General features: G+C 41.9%; 1 protein-coding gene across 1 annotated transcript in view; it reads right to left on the reverse strand.

The window, feature by feature from the left end:
* Positions 1 to 496: 496 nt before the first annotated feature.
* The window catches only part of LOC124547391 (prostaglandin reductase 1-like), an 81,893-nt gene continuing 56,213 nt past the window's right edge, over positions 497 to 26,176 (reverse strand). Inside the window, exon 3 of the mRNA XM_047125102.1 lies at positions 497 to 1,074. Within this exon, the coding sequence (XP_046981058.1) occupies positions 592 to 1,074 (483 nt within the window). The 3' untranslated portion in view covers positions 497 to 591. The remainder of the gene's footprint in view (positions 1,075 to 26,176) is intronic.

Raw genomic sequence — 26,176 nt, forward strand, 5'->3', positions numbered from 1 at the left:
TTACGCTGCCTGTTCGTTGAAATTTTGCAAAGAGCGTACGAATGGTTTTCACATCGGGTCCTTTTGGAACATTAAATCGGGCTTGAAAACTTCGCCTTGTTGCCGTAGGACTCTCTTCTAACCTGTGGTACTCTAGCACCAGAAAAACGCGTTGTTCAATGGAGTACGTGGTTTTAATCTCTTCCTTCGGTACGCTAACCTCCTTTCACGTTTCAATAGTGGAACTGATCGCTCTGGGCTTCGGATCACTATTTATACTAGGCATTACGTATGGCGATTACAGCGCCATCTGTTAGCAGCTTTTGTAACTATTATTTCAAACAGCTGTATAAACTTCTTACAGCTTTCACAATAAACATACCGTTTACTGCATTCCTCTATCGATCTTTGTTTTCGAGATATAGAATTTTGAAATCAGGGAGTCCTTTTCTGGACACCCTGTATGAAAACTGAGCTACTTCGTCAAAAATAAAGGAGACTAGCAGTTGACACACACTTTTTTTTAATTTTTACTTTGGTACAGGGAGGCAGCCGAATGCCGGATAGCAGTGGTGGGTGAGCCGCCAGCCGCCAGCCGCCAGCCGCCAGCCGTCAGACCTTGACGACGGCCTTGCCCAGGTTGTCGCCGCGCAGCATGCCGATGAAGGCTCGCGGCAGGCTGTCGAAGCCGTGGCTGACGGTCTCGCGGCAGACGAGCCGGCCGTCCAGCACCCAGCGGCGCATGCGCTCCACCGCCTCGTCCCAGCGGGGCAGCCAGCGAGACACCAGGAAGCCCTGCAGCACCAGCTCGCGGCCCACCACCGCCGGCTGCACCGTCGTCGCCCGCACCGGCTCCTCGCTGTTGTAGGCGCAGACGGCGCCGCAGATGGGCACGCGCCCGCCGTGGCGCATGCGCGGCAGCACGGCGCTGCTCAGCTCGCCGCCCACGTTGTCGAAGTACACGTCCACCCCCGCCGGCGCCACCTCCTTCAGTGCGCGCCGGGCGTCCGTCGTGCGGTAGTTGAACGCCTCGTCGAACTGCAGCTCCTCCTTCAGCCAGCGCACCTTCTCGTCGCTGCCGGCGAAGCCTATAACCTGACACGTAGCAAACACAGCTGAAGGCGGGGCCTTTCTGTCTCACAGGCCGTAGGCTACATAAAATAACAGATATCCGTCCATTTACAAGGGCGTGCTGAAAAGTGATATGGCCGAATTTTTTATGTGTGTGAGGTAATGGGCGAGTTGTGGCGCCCTGTTCGGAGTTGGGGGGACAGCACAGGACGCTCGTTAGAGCCGCGGCTCGTTAGGCCCGTATTACACTATCAAATTTCTTTGTCAAATATCTTTGTCCAATATCTTTGTCAAAGATATTTGATGGTGTAATAGGGAACTTTGTCAAATGTCGTCCAATATTTGAACAAATCTAGGGCCTCGCTGTAGATTTGATCAAAGAAGTCGCTTGTCTTCTGTTCACTGCAATGTGACATGTTACCACATGGAGCGCTAGTATCGCTGCAGCTTTCTGCCGTCTGTAGTGCTTTTATAAACATTGCAAGTAAATACAATTGGTGTGTGCCGACAACTACAAAATTAATAGAGATGTATGAAGCTGATGAGGCGCTTTACAACGTGAGGCACTCTGAATACAAAAATAGATTACGAAGGTTGGAGACCTGACCTGACCTGACCTGGCCTAACCTAACCCTCTCCTGTAGCAAGGAATCAGAGTGTTACAGTGGGCCTGTCTTCTGCAGATGTAGCAGTTCTTAAGTGAATATTGTGCTTTGTGATATGAGGATACACTTCATTGAGCACATACAGAAACGTATGCTCATCCATTCTTAAGTAATTTATGTACGACTTGACGTACTCCACTATAAGCTCACGTAACAAGTTTTGTTCAATGCTTTTATCGTGTCGTCGTAAAACCCACGGCTTTAGCCAGGTTTGTTTCCTTTTTTTCTCCCGCTTCTCTTCCGCATGTGCACGCAGTGCAATTGTGGCACATGCAATTGCTGCGGTTAATAACAAGTTGTTGTTGTCAGCCATCTTGAACTTTGACGAAAAATTAGATGACAGTGTAATACCCGTTCTAGCGCTTGAAAAGTCTCTGTTGGATTCCTTTCATGTTTGATTTCTTAAATCTGTTGTCATTTACGGCATAAATTCCTCTTCTAAATTTACTGTGGCGTTTCTGACTATCTGGGAGGAGACTGAGTAGTGGAACGTGTTACTTTTACACATAAACAAGAACGATCTGTCACACTACTACACTTTAAAACACAGTTTATATGTAATTCATGTCATACAGTCTCATACGGAACCTACATCAGCTTTCTTTTATATACTGTATATGATAAGATACTGTCATCCCCCTTCCCTTCTGTGTGAGAGGATGAATGAGCAAATGTATTTCTAGTTGCATGGTTGAGGGTAGCAGACAAGCCTGTCTGCTAGAGAACAGTAGGACCAACGTCGGAACAGGTAGCTACGCTTTCTAAAAGCAGAGAGGTTTCTATCCTTAGTATGGTCCTGTCCGTCTCTTGTCATGTTGGTATAGGAAGCTGCCCCTCTGGCCGCTTCCGTTGGTATTTGTGAGGCACCCTCAGAAAGGGACCAGGTCAGTCTGTCCGCAGCGAGCGTCTGAAGTGGTAAGATCTCCGGCTAAGCGCGTGTCTGCTAAGTCCGTAGGACAATGGATTTCTTAAGTTCAGCCTAACTGAAAATTTAATCACCTTTATTTCAGGTTTAGCTCTAAAATATCTAATGTTATCTTAAATTGCAGCGCAGTGTAATTCTCGTGTGAAGTTCAGAATATATTCTGGTAGTTGCTTTGTCACTACTTTGTGAGTAAAGTGGGACCACGTGTTGATAAGTAACTCTAACTAAGTTCATCAATCTTAAATCCTAATGTGTGTGAGATTATAACGTCTCGTCTTGACAATATTTTTCAATATAGCAACTATTATTTATGTTGAACCCACGTGGGGTGTACTTTGTGAAACCAGTACCACGTGCTTATACAATTGTTTGACCCATCAGGTTAATAGTAAGACGATAGTAACCAGTTCGAGGTTTTACTTTTGTAAATTGCTTTTCGATCTAATTTATTTTAATTATCAAAATTATTGTGGAGTTACACTCTTTGTGTAAACCAAGTTGACCACGTGAAGCATGTGGTGTAATCATCAAAGTAGCCCTTAGCTATTCTTTTCGGGAAGATTTCACAAAGAGTTAATATGAATTTAGTATACCAGTGTGTGGTAATTACATGACGGATAGGATTGTGCTACGTACGTAACTTCTTTGGGTGAAAATTTAATCGGTTGGTAGTGGTTAATTTTCTCTTGCATTTGTTTCAACGTTCTTTGTGTGTTGTTATATGAATGCAGTGTTGTATCCAGTCTCCCAATCTTGGCTCCATATTTGATGTGTTCCGTAAGATTACAATCTCACATTTTCACAATCCTAAATAAGGCACCAGTTTAGTTAGGAATCAAGTTTAATATGCTGAAATTTCAATGATCAATGTTAAAATAAATTTCCAAATATGAACTGATTTATTTCTTTTTATTTAAATTATCTTTTATATATATATCACTGGTTGTCGTATGACTATTAAAAGATTATAATTAATGTTAGTCTGGTTGGGAATTTGGTAAGCTAAACTGGATACCTGGTGAAACAGTTGCTCAGTAATGCAAGGTTAACTTCCCCAGACAGCTCACAGCTTTTAACCCGCTTTTATTGGCTATCAGTACCGCTTACATAGCAAATTAAAGTAACAACGTTACAGCTACGTCAAAGATCTTTGTCTAATATATTTGACGGAATATTTGATCACATCTTTGATCAAATCTTTGACAAAGAAATTTGATAGTGTAATACCGGCCTTAGCAACCGCGTGATGCCGCACAATACCTGGACCACGTAGTGCCGAATGTTAGCCGGGGCCCAGGCGTGGCGTGGCTGGGAATTCCTTGGCGACGAGGACGTTGCTTTGTGTCGGTGAAAGACATTTCTGTGCCGTGTGAGGGTACTGGTGTGTAGTATCTGTAAGTGGTTGCTCAATGGAGGGCGACAATGCCCAGTGGCGCAGAGTCGAAAGCAGAGGCAGTTGTTGGGAGGCTGTGGAAGGTGTAGGCTGCGTGAGCCAAAGGCGGTTGCGTAGCGAAGGATTTATCTCTGTGTTTAATAGTAGTGGCACATAGTTTGAATAACAGTGTGTTTATGTTTGTGCAGTGTGATAAAGGAAATAAATTAAATTTTACCAGTCCTTAATGCGTCTCCATCAGCTAGTACCACACCATTGCATTTAGCAATGAGCGAAGTCTCGATATGCACGGTCAACTAAAACAAGAGGAATGTAACATAATAATCGTTAATTAACCCATATAATCTCCAAGGAGATGGGAGCTTGACGACCACATTTGCTGACTGCATTGGCATTTTTCAACGAGATAATACGCCATGTCATAAGGTCAGACGTGTGAACCTTTGGTTCGAAGCCACAGTGCCGAGTTCCAATTGATGTGCTGGCCTGACAACTCGCCAGATCTGAAACTGAACAAACACATCCGGGATGTGATTGAACGTGGCCGAATTTATTTGAATTAGGTGATTTATGTGTGCAGATGTGATCGCACCTCCATCCAGCGACCTACCAAGGCCTCACTGCTTCCATACCACGACACATTGCCGCTGTTATCGTCGGCCGTTGTAGCCGAGCGATTCTAGGCGCTTCAGTCTGGAACCGCCCTGCTGCTACGGTCGCAGGTTCGAATCCTGCCTCGGGCATGGATGTGTGTGCTGTCCTTAGGTTAGTTAGGTTTAACTTGTTCTAAGTCCAGGGGACTGATGACCTCAGATGTTAAGTCCCATAATGTATAGAGCCATTTGAGCCGCTGTTATCTGCGCCATATGTGGACATAGCGGCTATTAGATCGTTATAATGTTCTCTCTGCTCAGTGTATGCATGGACTGAAGCAACGAATGAAAATTTTTACGAAGGCCAGGATTCAAATCCAGGCCTCTTACTTAGTACGAGTATGCCACTGTGGCATAGTGGCTCTGGACAACTGCACGGACTACTGCCCTACTTGCCTCTCTCTTCAATCCAAATTCCCCTTCACACCTCAGCCCACTTGCTGATGTTCTAAATAAAACCAACGCTATTAAGATGTAAGGAGGCTATAATTTCGCACCTTACAAGCAGTCATCTACATACTTTGCCATGATTTACAAGCGGAATTAGGTATCATTTGATAGGTTGTACATTGTATATACAAATATTTAAAGGAGACTGACATTGTCACGTACACCTTCGTAAATAGTTGTTAACGCTTATTGCATGAAAGGTGACGGAGTGTCTTTATTATCAAAACGGCGTAATGAATGATTGCCTATACTAGTAGAGGTTGGAATGCCAGTGGAAATGAAACGGCAGCTGTAACGCAAGCCCTGGGTGGAAAAGCCCGCACAGGAGTGTTGGTCCTACTTGACACAGTAAGTAGCCAAGACGGACGGTCGGGGCACCAGAGCGCTGAAGCACAATACGGCGGTGGCCGGCCGGTGTTGTAGCGGGGCCGGAAGGATAACCGGATAATACTTCGGAAACTCTTGGACGCAGCAGAGAGGAACGAGGAAGCGTTACCTCGGAAATCACGCAGGCTGGGTTATTTCCGAGGATTTTTACTCTGAGAAGCATACCATTGTACGTATTCCTAATTAACGAGGATAGGTATTTCCTTGCAAACTTTCCGCGCTGGACGACAAAAGACTAAAATATGGTTGGTCGGCGTTCAGAAGAATCTGTAGAGAGGGAGATTTTTTTTTTTTTTTTTTCGTTCGTAGCATCTGCTCGGGGCGGAAGTCGTAAGACATCCGTTTACGTTCGTCGTTGATCCATTAACTCAGTTTTTTTTATTACAGAGGGCAGCTAACCCTCTGACCGAACACGCTGAGCTAACGTGCCGGCGATTCCGTGGTTTCGAGAATATGATTCCCCTTCTGCAGTTACGAGGGAGGGGAGCCGAGCTTTGCTGGGAAGGGAAGCCAGCGGTGGATAGAAAGAGGTCTTCCATTTTTGAGCGCCCATGTTTGACGGTCGCTTAGTAGCAGCTTTTGTTGGTACAGACCGACTTGTTGTCTTTGCTCTCAGGACATCTTATAGTTAGACCGGTTAGACACTGCACTGTTGCGAACCCATACGATTTTGGACTTCGCCTCCGGATAGGGAGACGTCGTTGAGTACACAGCGTTCAGTGACTGAGAGCACTTCCTCTGTCTACACTCAAGTAGAGCCGTTATCTGAATACCGTTCTTGTGGCTGGGAGTTCGCGTTTCTTGTCTGTAGAACACAGAGAGGAGAAGACAGTATTAGATCGCACTAGTCAGTGGACCGCCTTCTACTGTCCTAGTGTTTGAAAGAATTTTTATTTTGTGGCTGGAATTCATCCATCGTCGCAGACGTGTACGAGAACCATCACTCCGACGCACCGGACAAGTACATATGGTGATATTACTAATTGCTTCAGCTATAAAGCTCAACAGTTCTGATCACGTAAATTTTATTTCCACTGAGGTTGCACACCACTGTAGACCATCTTTGACAGTAGTGTCTTCTAGTGTTTGGTACGTAGATGATGTCAGTCATTTCGCGTTACTTATATTAAACCGCGTAGCCATAAAAAGGGGCAGATTTGGGCACTTGATCAATAATATTAGTTAGGAAGTCTATTTTTATATCTTTATGTCCATTGGACATTGATATATAAACGTTTGTAATATATAAAGGGGTTTTAATCCGTAATAAATGTATAAGCAGAAACAGCAGCTATCATTCGTAGTTACTAGTTCCCTTAATTATACATTTATGTTTATGTTGTAATTTATATGTTAAAGAGCAAGAAGGAGGAGATAATATCACGATTAAGAGATCCTAAGATCTGCTTCATGGGCTAGTCAGACAGGGCCAAATCTTAATTTTCGCGTTCAGTATTTTCCGTTGCGCACATTCATTTTACACCCGCCTGGAGTAGCATCTTGGAAACATTCTACATCTTTATTCTGTATGTCTACCTTTTTCCAGCCCTCTGCCTCCACAGAGCCCAGAACAGTAGCGTTTAATATGGTGTGGTCCAGCATAACAATGTCAGTGCTTGAGAAACAGAGAGCTATGATCGAGTTTCTAACTAAAGAACAGACGAATGGAAAAACTGGCAGAAGCCGACCTCGGGGAAGATCAGTTTGGATTCCGTAGATATATTGGAACACGTGAGACAATACTGACCCTACGACTTATCTTAGAAGCTAGATTACGAAACGGCAAACCTACGTTTCTAGCATTTGTAGACTTAGAGAAAGCTTTTGACAATGTTGACTCGAATACTCTCTTTCAAATTCTGAAGGTGGCAGGGGCAAAATACAGAGAGCGAAAGGCTATTTACAATTTGTACAGAAACCATATGGGAGTTATAAGAGTCGAGAGACACGAAAGGGAAGCAGTGGTTGAGAAGGGAGTGAGACAGGGTTGTAGCCTATCCCCGATGTTATTCAATCTGTATATTGAGCAAGCAATAAAGGAAACAAAAGAAAAATTCGGAGTAGGTATTAAAATCCATGGAGAAGAAATAAAAACTTGAAGGTTCGCTGATGACACTGTAATTCTGTCAGAGACAGCAAAGTATTTGGAAGAGCAGTTGAACGCAATGGGCAATGTCTTGAAAGGAGGGTATAAGATGAGCATCAACAAAAGCAAAACGAGGATAATGCAATGTAGTGGAATTAACTCGGGTGATGCTGAGGGAATTAGATTAGGGAATGAGACACCTAAAGTAGTACATGAGTTTTGCTATTTGGGGAGCAAAATAACTGATGACGGTTGAAGTACAGAGGATATAAAATGTAGACTGGCAATGGCAAGGGAAGCGTTTCTGAAGAAGAGAAATTTGTTAACATCGAGCATAGATTTAAGTGTCAGGAAGTCGTTTCTGAAAGTATTTGTATGAAGTGTAGCCATGTATGGAAGTGAAACGTAGACGATAAATAGTTTGGACAAGGAGAGAATCGAAGCTTTTGAAATGTGGTGCTACAGAAGAATGCTGAAGATTAGATGGGTAGATCACATAACTAATGAGGAGGTATTGAATACGATTGGGGAGAAGAGAAATTTGTGGCACAACTTGACTAGAAAAAGGGATCGGTTGGTAGGACATGTTCTGAGGCATCAAGGGATCACCAATTTAGTGTTGGAGGGCAGCGTGGAGGGTAAAAATCGTAGAGGAAGACCAAGAGACAATACACTAAGCAGATTCAGAAGGATGTAGGCTGCAGTAGGTACTGGGAGATGAAGAAGCTTGCACAGGATAGAGTAGCTTGGAGAGCTGCATCAAACCAGTCTCATGACTGAAGACCACAACGACAACAACAACAATCAAAGAAAGCGTCTGTCCACACATGGAGCACCCTCCCCTTCAGGATGTCAACGGCAGGCCAGACAAGAGCGCTGCGACATGTGCTTCAATCCGACGCCTTGAGTTCACCGTCATCGATCATCCTCCATACAGTCCCGATATTGTTCCATACGGCTTTTAAACTGTTTCCAAAACTTGAAGAACACGTTTGATGACTTCACTTTGATAGCGATGAAGCTGTGCAAGCAGAGGCTGTGCCTCCTTGAACGAAGTCAAACATTCTGCAGTGACGGTAACAACAGATTCGTCTCGCATTGGGAGAAATGTGTTAGTCAAAAGGTGACTAAGATGCGAAATAAAGACGTAGACATCGAAGAATAAAGATGTAGAATGTTAATAACGTTTGTTTTATTTAAGGAGCGTTAAGAATTTTCACATAATAAAATTCGGAGGCATTAATTTTCAACACTCCCTCATATTTACGAATTCATTCCACGTGGTAGCATTAACGCCTTCACTACCATTCTTACATCTTACATGCTTAGGGAGTAGAGTCGTAAAACTACTGTACACTATTGTAGAATATCATAAGTAAGCGTAGACTATAGTAGTTTACCTAGAAGCCTTGGTCAATTAAGATCGTAACCACATTACATCAGGTGCGTTGCACACCTATCGGGCTTTACCTCATTCTGGTAATGTTCTTTGCTTATGCATCTTACTAGGTCTCGCTAGAAACAGGAAGCGGTCACCCGTCTAGAAACTTAGTGAGGATACATAAATGGCCTCGAGGCTATGGAACATTTTTGTTCCACAGTCATCCTCCTGCCTGTTACTTCAAAATAAATAGTATATATAGCAAAATTGGAAGTGTGAGTTTAATTCAGGTTTTATTCGAAAATGTTGATCTGTAACGTGAAGCAGAGGGATTTGTAGCAAAAACAAAAAAAGCAATACAGCTTTATTATGTAGCACCATAAAACGTGATTTCCTCAAAAAATGGTAAAATTAAAAAATAACGCAAAACGATCACATATCAAACATCGCGTCAATACTTCTCCAAGCTTATGTAAAACATGTTTCTGTTATTCGCAAACAACAGTCGCACTTATCAATAATAACAGGGAACTCTTGGCTTTGGCCATGATGAAGAACGTAACTATAAAATAACAAGAGTAATCATGCAGATTTTTTGTATGTTTGTGGATGTAAACTACACTTGCATCAAAACTAATTGTTTTGCATATATACAAGACCAGAAGTTGCGCGATCAATTAATTTTTGTTACTTATACAATTTATGTTTTGTAAGAATATAAAATACACAATGGACTAACAAATAGAAAGAAGTCGTCGGCTCCCAGATTCTCCCTCACACCTCACACATTCATGTTCATTACCTTCCCTAACAATGCTACCGGCAATCCTAACAATTACTAAGTCACTTATGTACTGTGCCAAAACTACCAAACCGTAGTTCCGGTAGAACACAACTGTAGTAGGGATTGAACATTACACTATCCATAATACAGGTTGGCGCGTAGCCGACTGATACATTTCGGCCTTGAATATTACGCATGCGGGGTAGGCTATATTGAGCGCCAGAGAGTAAAAGGTAAAGGAATGAAAGTCATTTTGTAGGCCACAAATTGCAGTTAAATAAAAGTCTTGATTGCATGGTCCTTTTTTTAATGTTAATCTCGAAAAATATCGTCAGACATAAGATGTAGATCTGGTTCTGAGTTCGACACTTGGTTTCATTGAATTTACGACTGTGTTACCATACGCGGTATTTACGAAGCGAGCATGGTATTGCTATATACAGTCATGTGCCCAATTTGTTGAGCCTAAAACTAGATCTGCGTCTTTTATGTGTGACCATGATTCTTTAAAACGCGTAAGATTTAATAAAGAATGGTGCGATCAGTCTTATGCAGGATTGAAATTTGTGGCAAATTTGAAGGATCACCTACCTCTACTTTGGAAGAATTTCCGAATCAAGTAATTTTATACGCCAGTAGCAACGAAACGCAGGCCCATGCCACATCGTGTTAGCTCAGTTCGTAGTTATATCGAAACTAAGTCTGTGACAAAGCGCAACATTTTTAAGACAACACTAATGTTTGTCAACACAGTCAGGTACCTTGATTTCTTGAATAATTTGTTCATGTTCAACAAAGCCCATTTCCATCTTTCGTCAACAAACGGAACATGCGATACAGGTCTCAAGCGAATCCTAAAGAGCTGCCTGGCAGGCTGTTGTACTTCCTCAAAGTGACAGATAGTGTTGATTCGCTGTTTTTGGTACTGTAGACCGATACTTTTTTGAGAGAGTGAAGATGGAGAAACAGTGAATTTTAATGTAGACCGTTATGTCACTATGTTGTTGGAAGACTTTGTTCATCCTTGTTTATGGCGGCTTTGCTTAACCCGAAGGCTCCTTACTTTCAGCAAGGTGGTGCTGAATGCCAGACGCCACACCGCGCGTAACTGCTTGGCCGTTGTTCGTGGGATGTTCGTGATTGTTTCTCTCGTTATGGAGACATCGCTTGGGCCGCTCGGTTACCGGTTCTTATTGTCCAGGATTTTATTGCTATAGGAATTCTCTAAAAACCGGATGTTCTGTAGATGCACAGTGATCATTCGAGAAGTTAAACAAGCCACTGCTGATCAGATTACCACTATTGACGACCATCTGTAGAGTTGCCAACAGTTTAAAGATTCATTCGATCTTACATACGTTAAAAATTCTCTACAATTAAAATTCACATCTACCTGCAGTTCTACTTTTGTAAGTTCGATGGCACATTTGTTGCGGACCTCTGTCCACCTCTGCAGATAGAACAGAAAATATTAGATCTCACTGGACGAATCCAACATGAATACTAAACATACATTTTTATTTCTTTTCCTTGAGAATAATTTCACCAAATCTTCATCGTTATTCATACTAAAACAAGAAGTCTCAAACACTGGATCAGACCAGAACAATGCTCACATCCTCTCGCTTTGCATAATGTGGTCCTTCCTCCAGTTTCCGAGACGCCGGCCACCAGAGCAGGCTCGTAACCTAAGCGCTGTCGCCGGTTTACTTGTTCACCGCAGGAACAGAGATTGTGGGAAAATCTATGATGTGTCAGGTGAAATAAATTATTTTAACTACCATTGCAAAAGTTGGAAAAATATGGAATAAAGTCTAAATAATAACTGATCTGACAAAAAAGTAGCCAACATACGGGATTTCCCGGGAAAAACGGTTTAGTTGGCAACCCTGCTTACAGAGGAGTGTGTACGACAATTTCCGGGCGCGGTTGCAACTGTGCAGTCACTTAAATGGAGGCCGTCTTTCTGACAATTTTGTAAGCTTTTGATAATAAATGGCACGTTGCTGAATATTTCCTGTTCTCATTACATAATCTATGAAAATTTGAAATGTGTTTTCCGGCTCACCGCCACCCTGAACGAGCAATATACAACAGTAATAAAAAGTAGTTACTGCAATATGCTTGATCATAAACAGTAAATAATAGTAATATACACAGTAATCAATGTGTAGTATATCATATAAGTCAATCTTATTAGCTTGCTCTAAGTAAGCACACTGAACGAAAAATTGGCCACCCGTAGGACACATTACACTAATACCACAGAACAGAGAGTATACCAGAAAGGGAAGCAGAGGGCGGCTCCTTTATGTTTTATGAAGTCAAGCGTTGCACTCAACTCCGTACTGAAACTGAGTAAACGCGAAACTTATGAAAGGGAAGTAATCTAACCGATTACATGAAAACTTTTACGGCGTGCAATGCTAAGCCGTCCGCGGTGGACGAGCGGTTCTAGGCGCTTCAGTCCGGAACCACGCGGCTGCTACGGTCGCAGGTTCGAATCCTGCCTCGGGCATGGATGTGTGTGATGTCCTTAGGTTAGTTAGGTTTAAGTAGTTCTATGTCTAGGGGACTGATGACCTCAGATGTCAAGTCCCATAGTGCTTAGAGCCTTTTGAACCATTTGCGCAACGCAAAAGAAATAAGCAGTGATAAATCCTTAGTTAAAAACTTATCAGAGAAGCTTTTAAATTCATTGCTGTCAAAATGTGCAAGCTGTGAACAGCCACTGATTTTAGCTTCAGAGGTCAATGACGCTTTTCCTTGCAGCACTCTTATTTTACTTCTTAATTTTTCTTTCCTGGGGGGCTAAGTTGATAAGTCAACTTCACTCCAACAGAAACAGCTGTTATGGGACACACTTCAGGATCTGTGTCAGAGTTGGAATTTTCATTCGTGTTTTCAACCCGAAAGTAAGACATAGGTATTACTTTGACTGAAGACAACAGGCTGCATTACAATTTAATTTATGCAAATGTTTTGAATTAGGCCCAGACCTATACGTTCACTCTAACAATCATCTAATATGAACCACATTCGTTTAATAAATGATGAGACGTGTTGCAATGAAAATTTTGTCAAGCTTTGTCCTAAACATGAGATGTATTTCAGCTTTTTCAATATGTAGCTATTCGTATGAAATGTTCTCTTCTTTATCATTTTTTCCAGCAATAAGTACAACAACAACTAATGATCGCTAAGTTGGGGAACGTGAATCTACTTGCGTGAACTGCTCACAACTGAGCTGCAGGTTACTTTTACGTGGTGCTGTGAGGCATTCAAATAAGATTTTTAAACTTCTATTTTCTCCATACCGTAATGAGATGTAGCTTTCCTCCCAACTTGAAAAACAATTTCGATATGTTAGCTACATTTAGTACACAGCAACGCATCAACTAAAATGAAGCAAAGTAGCCAGGGACCACATTTTCCACTGCGAACCCATCAAATTTTACGATGCAGAGTATCTGGAAATTAAGTATCACAATAACTATGACCAACACCGACAAAACAGACACTTCACCAATGATTTTAAACTATAAGATAACAAAGAAATCAATTTTGTGCGCCAGCTAGTCTGCTCAGAATCGAATGAGAGATATTATACATAGTAGACAAAGAAGTGCGCAACTGCGAAAAAAGTCTGTTTTAATTTTTTTAAATAAAATGAGAAACTCTACGAAAAAACTAATTACAGGAGTTAATGTAGCTTTGCTTCACTTATATACAGTATTTTTTTGAAGTTTAATAAGTGTTTATTGTTTACAGTAAGAAAGTCGGGAAACACACTTTTCTCATATACTAATATCAGCCACTTTGTCGAAAACCCCTTACTACTTTCCTATGCCGTCGTTTCTCTTACTGCTGCTAATTATATATTTCTGACTTTAACAATACATCAAAAAACTGTTTACTTGTGGGAAATCCGAGCAACTAAAATGCACAGTTAATAAAACAAACAAAACGTATCCGTTCGGCTTTAGTTTCAGCCAGAGCTGTTTACTCTGTTTCAATATGGCAGGTTTCACACATGCACAATAAATTTTGGAGCATGGATTACAGCCGAGTTTCCGTTTTGCATATTCTCTATTCTGCGCTAATATCGTGTAAGACTGGCTCTGTCCTTGATAATGACTTCAATTAGCGCGTGAAAGATAGTCCACACATTTCCTCCAGTATCCCAAATCCAGTCGAAAACATGCATTAACACTGACATGCCACTGAGTGACGAAATTCTATTTCTAGATTTCATTTGCTGTTCCAACAGTGCCAGACAGTTTCTGTACCATCGTGTCAGGTGCACATTAGGACACAGCCGACGAAGGGAAGGAAATACTTCACCACATAGTGTGTGCGGTATAGGGAGGCAGTTTCCATCGTTGTGCACCGGCCGGTGTGGCCGAGCGGTTCTAGGGGGCCGCTACGATTGCAGGTTCGAATCCTGCCTCGGTCATGGATGTGTGTGACGTCCTTAGGTTAGTTAAGTTTAAGTAGTTCTAAGTTCTAGGGGACTGATGACCTCAGATGTTCAGTCCCATAGTGCTCAGAGCCATTTCCATCGTTGTGCCCACTCCTCGAGAGCATTAGGTCTGTATGCCTCCCGTTCAGCGTTATGGTCCATCCGCAGTGAACTGTGTCCCGGACACTACGGCAGAGGTGGAAGCAGGCACTCTGCAGCCCTGCCCTGAACCTCAGTTTGCGCTGTTGCATTTACACCTGTAAGTTACAGAAGCCTGGGCTGCGCTACCTTGCCGTGCCCTGCCCTTCGCCGGATGCGTCCCAGTATGCGCCTCGCCTTCAGCGGGTCAGTAGAGGTGCAATGCAGCGCCCAAGTGTGTATAAAACTGGGGCCGTGTGCGTGCAGCCGTATTAACAGGGCTGATATCATGTTGGAAGGCAGCAGAGTTTGTAGCATGTTCATCGTGAAGGTGAAGAAGGAATAGCAACCCTTGGTCACCGGGAATGTGAAATAAATGGTGGTTCATAGTCTTTGTAACCTGAATGAGTGGACAAGAGTCACAGTACATAAAACATCCCAAAATTACAACAGAACCACCTCCAGCGTGAACTACCCCCTCCTCGCCCCCCCCCTCCCACACACACACAAAAACCACTGATTGTTGACCGCCTCATTGGGTCGTCGTTGTAATCGACACATTGCATCGTATGAAAAGAGGCAAAATCGCGACTACTATACGCCGCAGTCACCTACTGTTCAGAATCGCCGCGCTGTCTTGGACGCTTTGCCACGGTTCGCGCGGCTGCCCCCCATCGGAGGTTCGAGTCCTCCCTCGGGCATGGGTGTGAGTGTTGTCCTTAGCTTAAGTTAGTTAATTTAGATTAAGTAGTGTGTAAGCCTAGGGACCGATAACCTCAGCAGTTTCGTCCCATAGGAACTTACCACTAACTACCAGATTTCCAGATTCCTTGCCGTATGGTCCATTAAAGATGTGCAGAATTGTGTGCCACTGTGAACTATGGCACTTTCCAAGGTAGGGGAGACCGGACGAATACAGACACTTTGCCAGCCGTGGTGGCCGAGCGGTTCTAGGCGCTACAGTCTGGAACCGCGAGACCGCTACGGTCGCAGGTTAGAATCCTGCCTCGGGCATGGATGTGATGATGTCCTTACGTTAGTTAGGTTTAAGTAGTTCTAAGTTCTAGGGGACTGATGACCTTAGAAGTTAAGTCCCATAGTGCTCAGAGCCATTTAAACCATTAGAATACAGACACTTTAAGAGAATTTTCGTTTTGTTTTGGTGTCTGTCGAACCTATGTCACTACAAAATAATAAAATTTTGTGAAACAAAGCAAAAAAATGTTTCTTTTAGTTAATAAATTTTATTAGCCTAGCTTTACCTTCACTATCTCTACAGTATCTATCCAGAGTCTTTACTCTGAAAACCTATTCTACGAGTTACGTTTTTCCAGCATTTCTGTTATGCTTCCCCGATGGTCAGACAAATCGTGCTGCTCTTCTGCGTACAAATTCGATATTTCTCGCCATTCCGTCCTTGTACGAATCCCACACACTGGGACAATATGCTCGTACGGGCTTTACAGATGTTGTACAAGCGATCTACTTCCTACAAAAACAGCATTGTTTCAGTCTCCTACCGATGAACCGAAATTTTGTATTTGCGATATCTACACCTACTAATTTTACGTCATCGCTCCACATCATGTTTGTATTCATTGTTACTCCAACATATTTTCATGGTGTGAATGACTGACTGTTATTCGTCACTAGTGTAGTCAAAGGCTACTACACATTTCCGTCTCACGAGATATGTGCTAGTATTTGTGCCATTTTGATAATTTGTCAAAAAGTTACCAGATGTAACCACAATTTTATCGGGTAAATTTTCTAGGTTAAAAATTGTTTAACTAGCAATACATGTCTTCAGTCACAATATTTTACATTCTGCTTAAGTTCAACATGCTTCGGAGCTGAGATTCTATTTTCAAGGAGTACATTCACGCTTAAAAAAAAAAAAAAAAGAAAAAAAAAAAAAAAGAGAGAGAGAGAGAGAGAAGAAGCTACAACCGCTCTCAGATCATCAGTAATTCAACAACACAATTCTTAATTTTACAAGAATAGTCTCTCACACGAGATTAACTAGCAAATAAACTATTGTTAGTGGTAATCTTCATCTGACAACAAAATGTTGGTGTATAACTTCAACGTTCCCGCTCACGCTAAAAGTAATTTAACTTGTACTAAATCTTCAATTACGAACGTTAATTTGTGATTCAATCATGAAATTATCTAACACATGTCATACAATTTTAGTTTGTACAAACATATGAAATTAAAAAACATATTGCTCGCAAAAATGGCAGATGCAATTTTTTTTACTTCCTTATTTTCACTGCAAGAGATTTGGTTTCTTTCTTGGAAAATTGGGTAACTTTACATTCATGAAATGAAATGTCACATTGGTACTAAGCGTGGGATAGAGTCCAAACAAATCTGATTTACCCGTCTGTGGAGATACCATCAGCTTGTCACATCTCTACTTTTTTAGGAACTATAGTGAAGAGAGTAACTGCACGATAACTAATCATGTCACTAGGACTTAATGCGATAGTTTTAAAAAAGTGAACAGAGTATTTTATATAATTGTAAGTTCTTCAGTTAAGCGGCAGGAACTTCGATAAATATAAGGCAATCTCACTGGACAGTCGCCTGTTTTATGTCATTTGGCTAACAATACATTCTTAATAGCAAGTTTGCAATTCTTTACTTCAGAAGAATCCTTTCCTTGATTGTTACTCACTTTGAAGTCGGTTGGTTGTTTTGGGGAAGGAGACCAGACAGCGAGGTCATCGGTCTCATCGGATTAGGGAAGGACGGGGAAGGAAGTCGGCCGTGCCCTTTGAAAGGAACCATCCCGGCATTTGCCTGGAGCGATTTAGGGAAATCACGGAAAACCTAAATCAGGATGGCCGGACGCGGGATTGAACCGTCGTCCTCCCGAATGCGAGTCCAGTGTCTAACCACTGCTTTGAAGTCGGAAGCTGCGGGGTATCAGGATAAATTTTACTTATCTTTTTGGCTCCAATATGATGTCTTTTCGTGTTGCAATTAAAGGAATGAAACTCACTAAAGGATTGCACCTCTATGTTGAAAGAATAAGCATGTCATTTCACTGATTCTTCCTGAGGATTTTTTGTCAAGGTGACTTGCTCCGAAGTAATATCCTGGCATATTTTCTACGCTTCTGCAGCTGGGTTTAACAAAACACGTATTCCGTTTTCGATACTAGCTACTGTATTTTTTGAGAACATTTATGCCTGCAGCCACCGCCTAAGACCCAAAACTAAACAGTCATCCTCTGCGTCGTTGATTCACTATACAGCCCGGATATCGTGAAGAATGATAATCAACTCTTCGCAAACGGTAGGATATCTGTTTGAAATTATGGATAGCTGAACGAAGCTATGGCTTGTTGGTCCAGTATGTTAGCGGATTAAAAGAGAATATATAAGAACTTTTTCAGCATTTTGTAGGGAGTGACTCTGTACAGTAACTAACTGGGATAAAGCTGTTGAGAGTCACAATTCTTATAGGACTCGCCGTTTTCTTATTTTCTAAACAATTAATCCTTTTTCCTGGACAATCTTTGCATTTTGAGAAACTTACTAACCAACAGTAAAAATTTCGTAACAGATCGTATTGTTCATGTTCAGCGTAATTATAAAAATTTATTTCTCATAAAATACTATTCGTAGACATTTGGTCTTTGTTAGCGCGATTATCACAAAGGAGATTGTCGAAACAAGTTATGTTCAGTGATTATATATTTCTTTATCTTATTTGGAACTAAGTGCCACGGAGACGAAACTCCATGTTCAGTGCGATGGACCAGTTCTACAGACAGGATTTACGTTTACGAACGCTAGGTACGAAAGAGATTTAAGCCTAGAAGCCCAAAACCTCAGTTTGGGAGAACAATTTAACCGAATACAGTGGAAGAAGAATGGACTAAATAAATTTATTAGTCATTACCTTTTTGTAAGAATTCACTTTCTTTTTATAAAGCACGATTTAGGCAAAGAAAGAATTTCGTAAAAACTTCCGCTGTCAGCTAAATTTGTTTCTGTAACAAATACTCGTAAGCATAGTATCTTCCTTGTTTTATAAACTGCCACTTCTTGAACTTCCACAACGTTTGATATTCGTAGAGAAAAAGATACTAACTGGAGATAGGAGATGCCTTTAAATGCGCCTATTAAAATATCGTTAGTTTTAACAGATAAATTACAAATTAGAGCGGAATAAATAATTAGTTACTGCTTCGGCTTTTAATCAGACTAAACAACCATTTGAAAACGGGAATTTAGCAAACATGACGCACCAGCGTGCGTATCACAAATATCACACCCATGCTATTCTAACAGTCAAAACTAAAAATTAAAAAAAAAAACCGTAATCAGGGAAAGCGCAACGACAGCACATGAATCAGCAGTTGCGTAATCGTTTTCCGTACGCACATTTGATTTACAGAGCACTTTCATTCGGTCATCCAGTAATGTTAATTAGCTACATGACACGTTCTCTCTGGCCTTAATGGAAACAGAAATTTGTAATCAACGTTGACGAGTGATTTAAAGCTAAAACTTTTGAATTACAGCAAAGCTGGCATGGAAATATTGAGTTACAGTGACCAAAGCAGAAATGACGCATGGTCTGAAAGTGTCACAATTATGAGCCACTACTTCCGAACCTGTAAAGGCGAATGTTCGGTGAAGCAACTATCCAGGTCGGATTTTAATGGGTCGACTTTTGTTTTAATTTCTTTTGAAGCTGCGGTGGAAAACCATAAACAACGGGATCTGAGCTTGGCAACGCAGGGCTTCGAACGCCGAGGACTGTTGACGGTCGGCATCATTCTGTTGCAGGCTAATGCTCGCCCACATGTTGCCAAAACTGTTTCGACTGCGCTGCAGAAGCTTCGCTTGAAAGCCTTACACATCCTCCATACAGTCCTTATCCTTCCCCATGCGATTTCACATTTTTGGAGCCCCTAAGAAAGACATTCGTGGTCGGCGATTAGCTTCGGACGAAGTACTGCACATCTGGGTACAATAACCGTTTCATAGGCAACCGCAAACATTTCTCGATTAAGGCGTTGACCATTTTGCCTCACATTGGGATAAATGGGTTATCAGGTAATGGCGATTACATTGAGGTGGCAAAAGTCAAGGATACCTCCTAATATCGTGTTGGACCTCCTTTTGCCTGGCGTAGAACAGAAATTCTATGTGGCATAGACTCAACAAGTAGTTGAAAGTCCCTTACAGAAATATTGAGGCACGCTGCCTCTATAACTGTCGACAATTCCGGAAGTGTTGCCGCTGCAGGATTTTGTGCACCAACCGACCTCTCAATTACGTCCCATAAATGTTCGATGGGATTCATATCGGACGATCAAGTTGGACAAATCTTTTGCTCGAATTGTCCAGAGCGTTCCTCACACTAATCGCGAACAGTTGCGCCCCCGCGACATGCCTATCGTCTTCCTAAAAATTTCATCGTTGTTTGGGAACATGAAGTTCATGAGTGGCTGCATATGGTCTCCAAATAGCCGAACATAACCAGGAGCCAGTCAGTTCCATGTAAACAGAGCCCACACCGTTATGGAGCCACTACCAGCTTGCACAATGCCTTGTTGGCTAATTGGGTCCATCGCTTCGTGGGGTCTGCGGCACACTCGAACCCTACCATCAGCGCCTAGGGTCCAACCAATACGGTCAAGCGCCCAGAAGAGGTACTGCAGCCGTCGCGCTGTTAGAAAAGGCTTAATCGTCCGTCGACTGCTGCCATAGCCTATTAAAGCCAAATTTCGCCGCATGTCTTAACGGGTACGTTCGTAGTACGTCCCGCTTTGATTTCTGCAGTTATTTCAAGCAGTGTTGCTTGTCTGTTAGCACTGACAAATCTACGCAATCGCCGCTGCTCTTGGTCGTTAAGTGAAGACCGTCGGCCACTGCGTTGTACCTGGTGACGTAACGCTTGAAATTTTATATTCTCGCCACACTCTTGGAACTTTATCTCGGAATACTGAATTCCCTAACGATTTCCGAAATGGAATGTTCCACGCATCTAGCTCAAATTACCGTTCTGCATCCAGAGTCTGTTAACTTCCGTCGTGCGCCCTTAATCACTTCGGAAACCTTTTCATATATTCATATAAGTACAAATGACAGCTCCGACAATGCTCTCCCTTTCATACCTTGCGCACATGAAACTGTCACCATGTGCACATGTGCATGTGGCTGTCCCATGAGTTTTGTCCCATCAGTGTACGAGTATTTTGAAATAAAAAACGGTTTCAGTTTTTATTTGATTGCCCCTTTTAAGTACATGGTGGAGCACAATTAATACGGAAAATTGGCGCTGTGAAACTAAACGATAGCAGAAGCAGAAGCATTTCGGTAAACATTGGTCCGCATACAAGCCGCTTGCGAGGTAACAGCAAATGTATGTTTACGAACCGCCACTGAGTTCAGTACGAAGTATTGTCTTAGTCAAATGGTGCAAATGGCTCTGAGCACTACGGGACTTAACAGCGGAGGTCATCAGTCCTCTGGAACTTAGAACTACTTAAACCTAACTAACCTAAGGATATCACACACATCCATGCCCGAGTCAGGATTCGAACCTACGACCTCAGCGGCCGCGTGGTTCCAGACTGAAGCGCCTAGAACCGCTCGGCTACTTCAGTCGGCTGTCTTAGTCAGTACAAATGTTTTTGAATTGTTAACATTTCGATGAAGTACCTGCGTAATTGGGCTCAAATTTCACTCACGGCCTACATTACCTTGGGCAACTTGGGTATTTTGATACGCTAGATGGGACACAGACACTTTCTGTTATTGAGATAAGACGACTTCTAACGCGCCATATCGTCCACGACGGGTGTGTCAAACGAAAACTGTACCTTGGCCTCCAAGGTCACTTGACCTCAATCCTTTGGATTTATCCGTGTGGGGTAATCTTAGAAGTGAATGGTACAGGATTCCCACTGATACGGCTGTGAACTGGAGCAGCGAATTGTCCAATGGTGTCAAGATTTACGAGATGATCCGTAAGTGCTTTAAAGAGTTCGTAACCCTCTGCAGAGGCGACTGCAGTATTACCTCCAAACGTGAGGCCGTCACGTGTACATATCTTTTAATAGGCGGAAGTGTACATTACGTTGTATCAAGTGACGTGTTGAAGTACGAGGGTTGTCAGTAAATAAGCAGGTTGGTTTCATTCAGGATTCCAATACATCATAATATTCCCCACTTTTTTGGCTAAAAACCTATTTTTCAACGTAAACTCCGATCAATGCGATGACCTTACGCCACTTTTCTGGGAACGCCTGTGTGTCCGCATGGTACCACTCTACTGGTCTACGTCGGAGCCAGAGCCTTGCTAGATCAATAACCGCCCCATCATTATGTACTACTTCCCCCGGACTGAATACTTCATTGGGCCAAACAGATGGAAGTAAGAAGGTGAGAGATCCGGGCTGCAGGGTGGATGAGGAAGAACAGTCCAAAGGAATTTTGTGAGCTCCTCTCGGGTGAACAGGCTTGTGTGAGGCCTTAGGTTGCCGTGGAGAAGGAGAAGTTCGTTGGCAGTCTTGTGGCGACGAACATGCAGAAATCGTTTCTTCAATTTCCTGAAGGTAGCAAAGTACACTTCAGAGTTAATCGTTGCACCATGAGGGAGGACATCAAACAGAATAACCCCTTCATAATCCCAAACGACCATCACCATGACTTTACCGGGTGATGGTGGTGCTGTGGCGCCACTACATGGATCGCCGTTTTGTTTCCGATTCGAGGGTGATCAAGCCATATTTCATCGCCTGTCACGATGTTCTACAAAAAATTGTCATGATCAGCCTCGTATCGCTCAAGCAATTTCGCACAGATGGTCCTTAGCTGTTCTTTATAGTCTTGTCTTAGGCGTCGAGAAACACAGCAGGCACACATCTTTGAGTATCCCAACTGGTGGACGAGTGTGTCAACAATAACAGCAGATACGCCCAGTTGTGCAGCGAAGTGTTTGTGATCAGTTGATCACCTCGAATGAGAGTGAGCGCACGTTCCAACATTGCAGATGACACAATTGTCTGCGACCGGCCGGAACGTGGGAGATCGGACAGGTTTGTGCGACCTTGTTGCGGTGATGACAGGCGTGTCGGCCAACGAATCACAGTGCTTTTGTTCACTGCCAGGTCTCCGAAGACATTCTGCAAGCGCCTATGATAATCTGGGATGCTCAGGTTTTCCGCCAAAAGAAACTCAGTGACAGCTCCCTACTTGGAACGCACCTCCGTTACAGACGCCATTTTGAAGGCTACGTATGGCGCTGCCATCTATCAGAATTTCGTGAAATTATAGGGGCTGAGGCGGGAATGTTCCACACTGTCCGACATCAAATTGCGTTTTTTTTTTTCATCCGAAATTGGGCGAGAAAAAAATATGTTGCATTACTTGTTGAATGCCACACATAGGTGTGTAGCCCTATTTGTATTGTAGGATGGTTGAAGGCTGTCATCTCGTGAGCGTTACTGTTTTCGCTTAGTTACCTTTGTTCAGTGAGTTATTAGCAAGTAAAAATGTTTTGTGTCTGTGTGTGTGTGTGTGTGTGTGTGTGTGTGTGTGTGTGTGTGTGTGTGTAAGCAATGCCACGTTGTGATGATGTGAACTGTAATGCTCACAGTCGTTGTGAAAAAAAGGGACTGAAATAACGCTTCATGCTTTGCGTCGCGATGAACGTTTGCAAAAAGATAGGAGCGTCGGAATGCTGTAATAAAGAGTCTGTAAATATTTCAAACTGAAGACTTTGCTCTCGTCATTTAGAGAACACTGATTATATTAGACAGTTGCCTCTGCTACTGCTAAATTTACAGCTGCAAATTCAAATCAGTTATCGCCTAGATCCATGTATACGACAGTTTGTCCAGGAAAGTTGCTGTCATTAAAGTTCCGTGTGCCAAACGTACTGAGTGGTTCCCCATTGTTCAACCAAAAGCAGTTAAAATTTATGCCTGAACGTTGGCTATCATCAAAAGATAAGACAATGAAAGCAGCTGCAGGTCACCATCGGAAAGCAAGGAAGCGCTGTTTATCAGTTAGCTACTTAGCTGATTCGTTTCCTTCTTGTTCCATGGATCGTTCAGCACAATAAATCGTAGTGATGTGGAACGAGTCATTTTACATTCAGATTGCAGGTTAATTTGTAAATATGGCTACATACTGAACATTTATAAGATAATTTTAAATATACAGATATGAGTTAGTAAATTACGACGATAGGAATTCTTCCACGGAATAGAAGGAGTAGTCAAGGAGAAACTTTTCCATTATGTTTTCAAATTTTACTTCGCTGTCTGTCAGAAATTTTATATCACTGGTCAAGTGATCAAAAATTTTGTGCTGCACCCCTTTTTTGTGCTGAAGACAACCTTAGGTGTGGAGTAATGAACATCGTTTTTCCTTCTGGTATTGTAATTGTGTGCATTACTTTTCCTTTTCAACGGTAGTGGATTGTTTACAACAAACATCATGATGTAATAAATATACAGCGAGACAATAGGCAGAATACCCAACATCTTAAACAGATGTCTACAATATGATCGTAGGTCAGCACCAAATATTATTCTTCAGCAAGTTTTTGAGCAACGGAAACTTTCTTTCTTGAAGGTGAATTACCCCAGAACATTAGTTCATGTCACACCACTAACTGAAAATGTACAAAATATGTCAAATTACTGATTTGTCTCTTCTCGAGATTTGCTATCATTCTAAGTGCAAATGTGGCTGAACTAAGTTATTTTAGCAGTTCCAAAATATGCTATTTGAGCTTACATTCTCATCGATATAGACACCAGAGAATTTGAAATTTCCACTTTATTTATTATTTCCTCAACATGTGTTACACTTATCATTAGGTAGTACCCCCAGATGTGCAGGACTGAATATGTTTTACCATTTTAAAATTGAGGGTGAGACCATTCGCAGAAAGAAACTTTTAAGAACATTGTTTATTATTTCTTCTGTTTCTGTCTGTACACTTGGACTGATTATACTACTAGTGTCATCTGCAAAAAGAACCAATTCTGCTTGTTGTATATTAGACGGAAAATTGTTTACACATATAAGGAACAATAGAGGATCTCAGACTGAGCCTTAGAGAACCCCATACATGATTTCTCCCCACTCAGGATTACGCCCCTGTCTATATTGGTGGAATTACTTAGTACACCTATCTTCATTCTTTTGGTTAGACATGATATTTTTCATTAGTTGGCTATACCATCAATCCCATAAAACTTCAATTTGTCTAGGAGAATATTCCGATTCAAGCTGTCAAATGTCTTAGACACGTCGCAGGAAATACCAAGAGGCGCTATTTTATTTTTAAGTACTGACTGTAGCAGTGAGTGAATATGTAAATGGTATTCCCAATGAGGCAACTTTCCTGAAACCCAGACTGTGGTTTGCTGAGGATATTATTGTTGCTAAGGTGAAATTACTCTAGAATACATCACCTTCTCAAAGATTTTGGAAAATGATATCAACAATGAAGCAGGTCCGTAGTTACTGATCTCTCTCTTATTACCTTTCTTAAAGAGGGGTTTAACAGATGTTAAATTTTCACTCTACCAGAACTACAGTTTGATAGTTTTGGTAAACCACGTAAGTGACATATTAAATGGTAGTATTGGTAGCATTAGTAGGGAAAGAAATATAAATGAATGTATAAGAGAAAAACTGGGATCGAACGACTCCTCTTTGTTTTTGTTTGTTTGTTTGTTTCGCACATAATTGTAATTATACATCATTCAGTGTTAGTCCTCTGTGTGTTTTATATCTGTACAGAATATAAATTGCATTTCATAAGTATCAAAAATCAGTTGATTGTGTAACTTCACACCTTTATGTAAACAAAGCAATTACTGTTGATGCAAGTAAAGTTTACATACACACACACACACAATATTGTACTCAACAGAACATTCTTCATCATGATCGAAGACAAGAGTTTGCTGTTTTTCCTGTCATTACTGATAAATGCGAAAGTTGTTTATGAATAACAGAAACATGTTTTATGTAAGCTCGACGAAGTACTGAAGCGATGTTTGATGTATTTTTGTTTTTGTTCTTTTTATTTTAACTTCTGGTGGGCAGGTTGCGTTTCATAGCCCTGTATGACAAATCTGTATTGTTTTCTTCATTTTCACTATCACAGCCCTCTGTTTGACGTTACATATCAACAATTTTCGAATAAAATCTGAATTAAACTTTGATAATTTCAGTTTTGCTATAAACATCACCATCTGTGTTCTGCCCAAAGGCAAGTTTTAACTTGTTAACTCTCCATGCTCTCCTGTTTTGGCCATCCTCTTCAGGTCTGTGGGATTTCCACTTACCTTTATGTCGGCTATCATCTTGTATCTCCTCCCACGAAGTAGACCTTCCAGACTGTCTGTTATCAGGCACTCCCCTCGTCTCAGTGTCAATGTTTCTACTCCATGGACTGCCACACTCCAGCCAAAAACTTGCCAAGCTTTTTCTTCAGACCTTGATCCAGTTTGTCACATAATAACCTCCTCCTTCTATTGGATGCCCCGTTCGCTGTAGCAATGCGAGTTTTCACCTCCTGATGGCATCTCAAGTCTTCAGTAATCGTACTTCCAAGATATTTAAATGCTCTTACTTGGCTAATCTAATAACATCTCGTCCTGTCTTTACATGTGCCAATGTCCTTCCTTTGCCAATCACCATACTCTTTGTTTCTGCTGTACTGATTCTCATCTCATTTTATACACAAGAATCTTTTAGCATTGAATTACTTTCTGCCACTCATACTGTATCATGAAGAAATCGTATA

The sequence above is a fragment of the Schistocerca americana genome, chromosome 1 (assembly GCF_021461395.2).
Source record: "Schistocerca americana isolate TAMUIC-IGC-003095 chromosome 1, iqSchAmer2.1, whole genome shotgun sequence".
In the NCBI taxonomy this organism is placed as follows: Eukaryota; Metazoa; Arthropoda; class Insecta; order Orthoptera; family Acrididae; genus Schistocerca; species Schistocerca americana.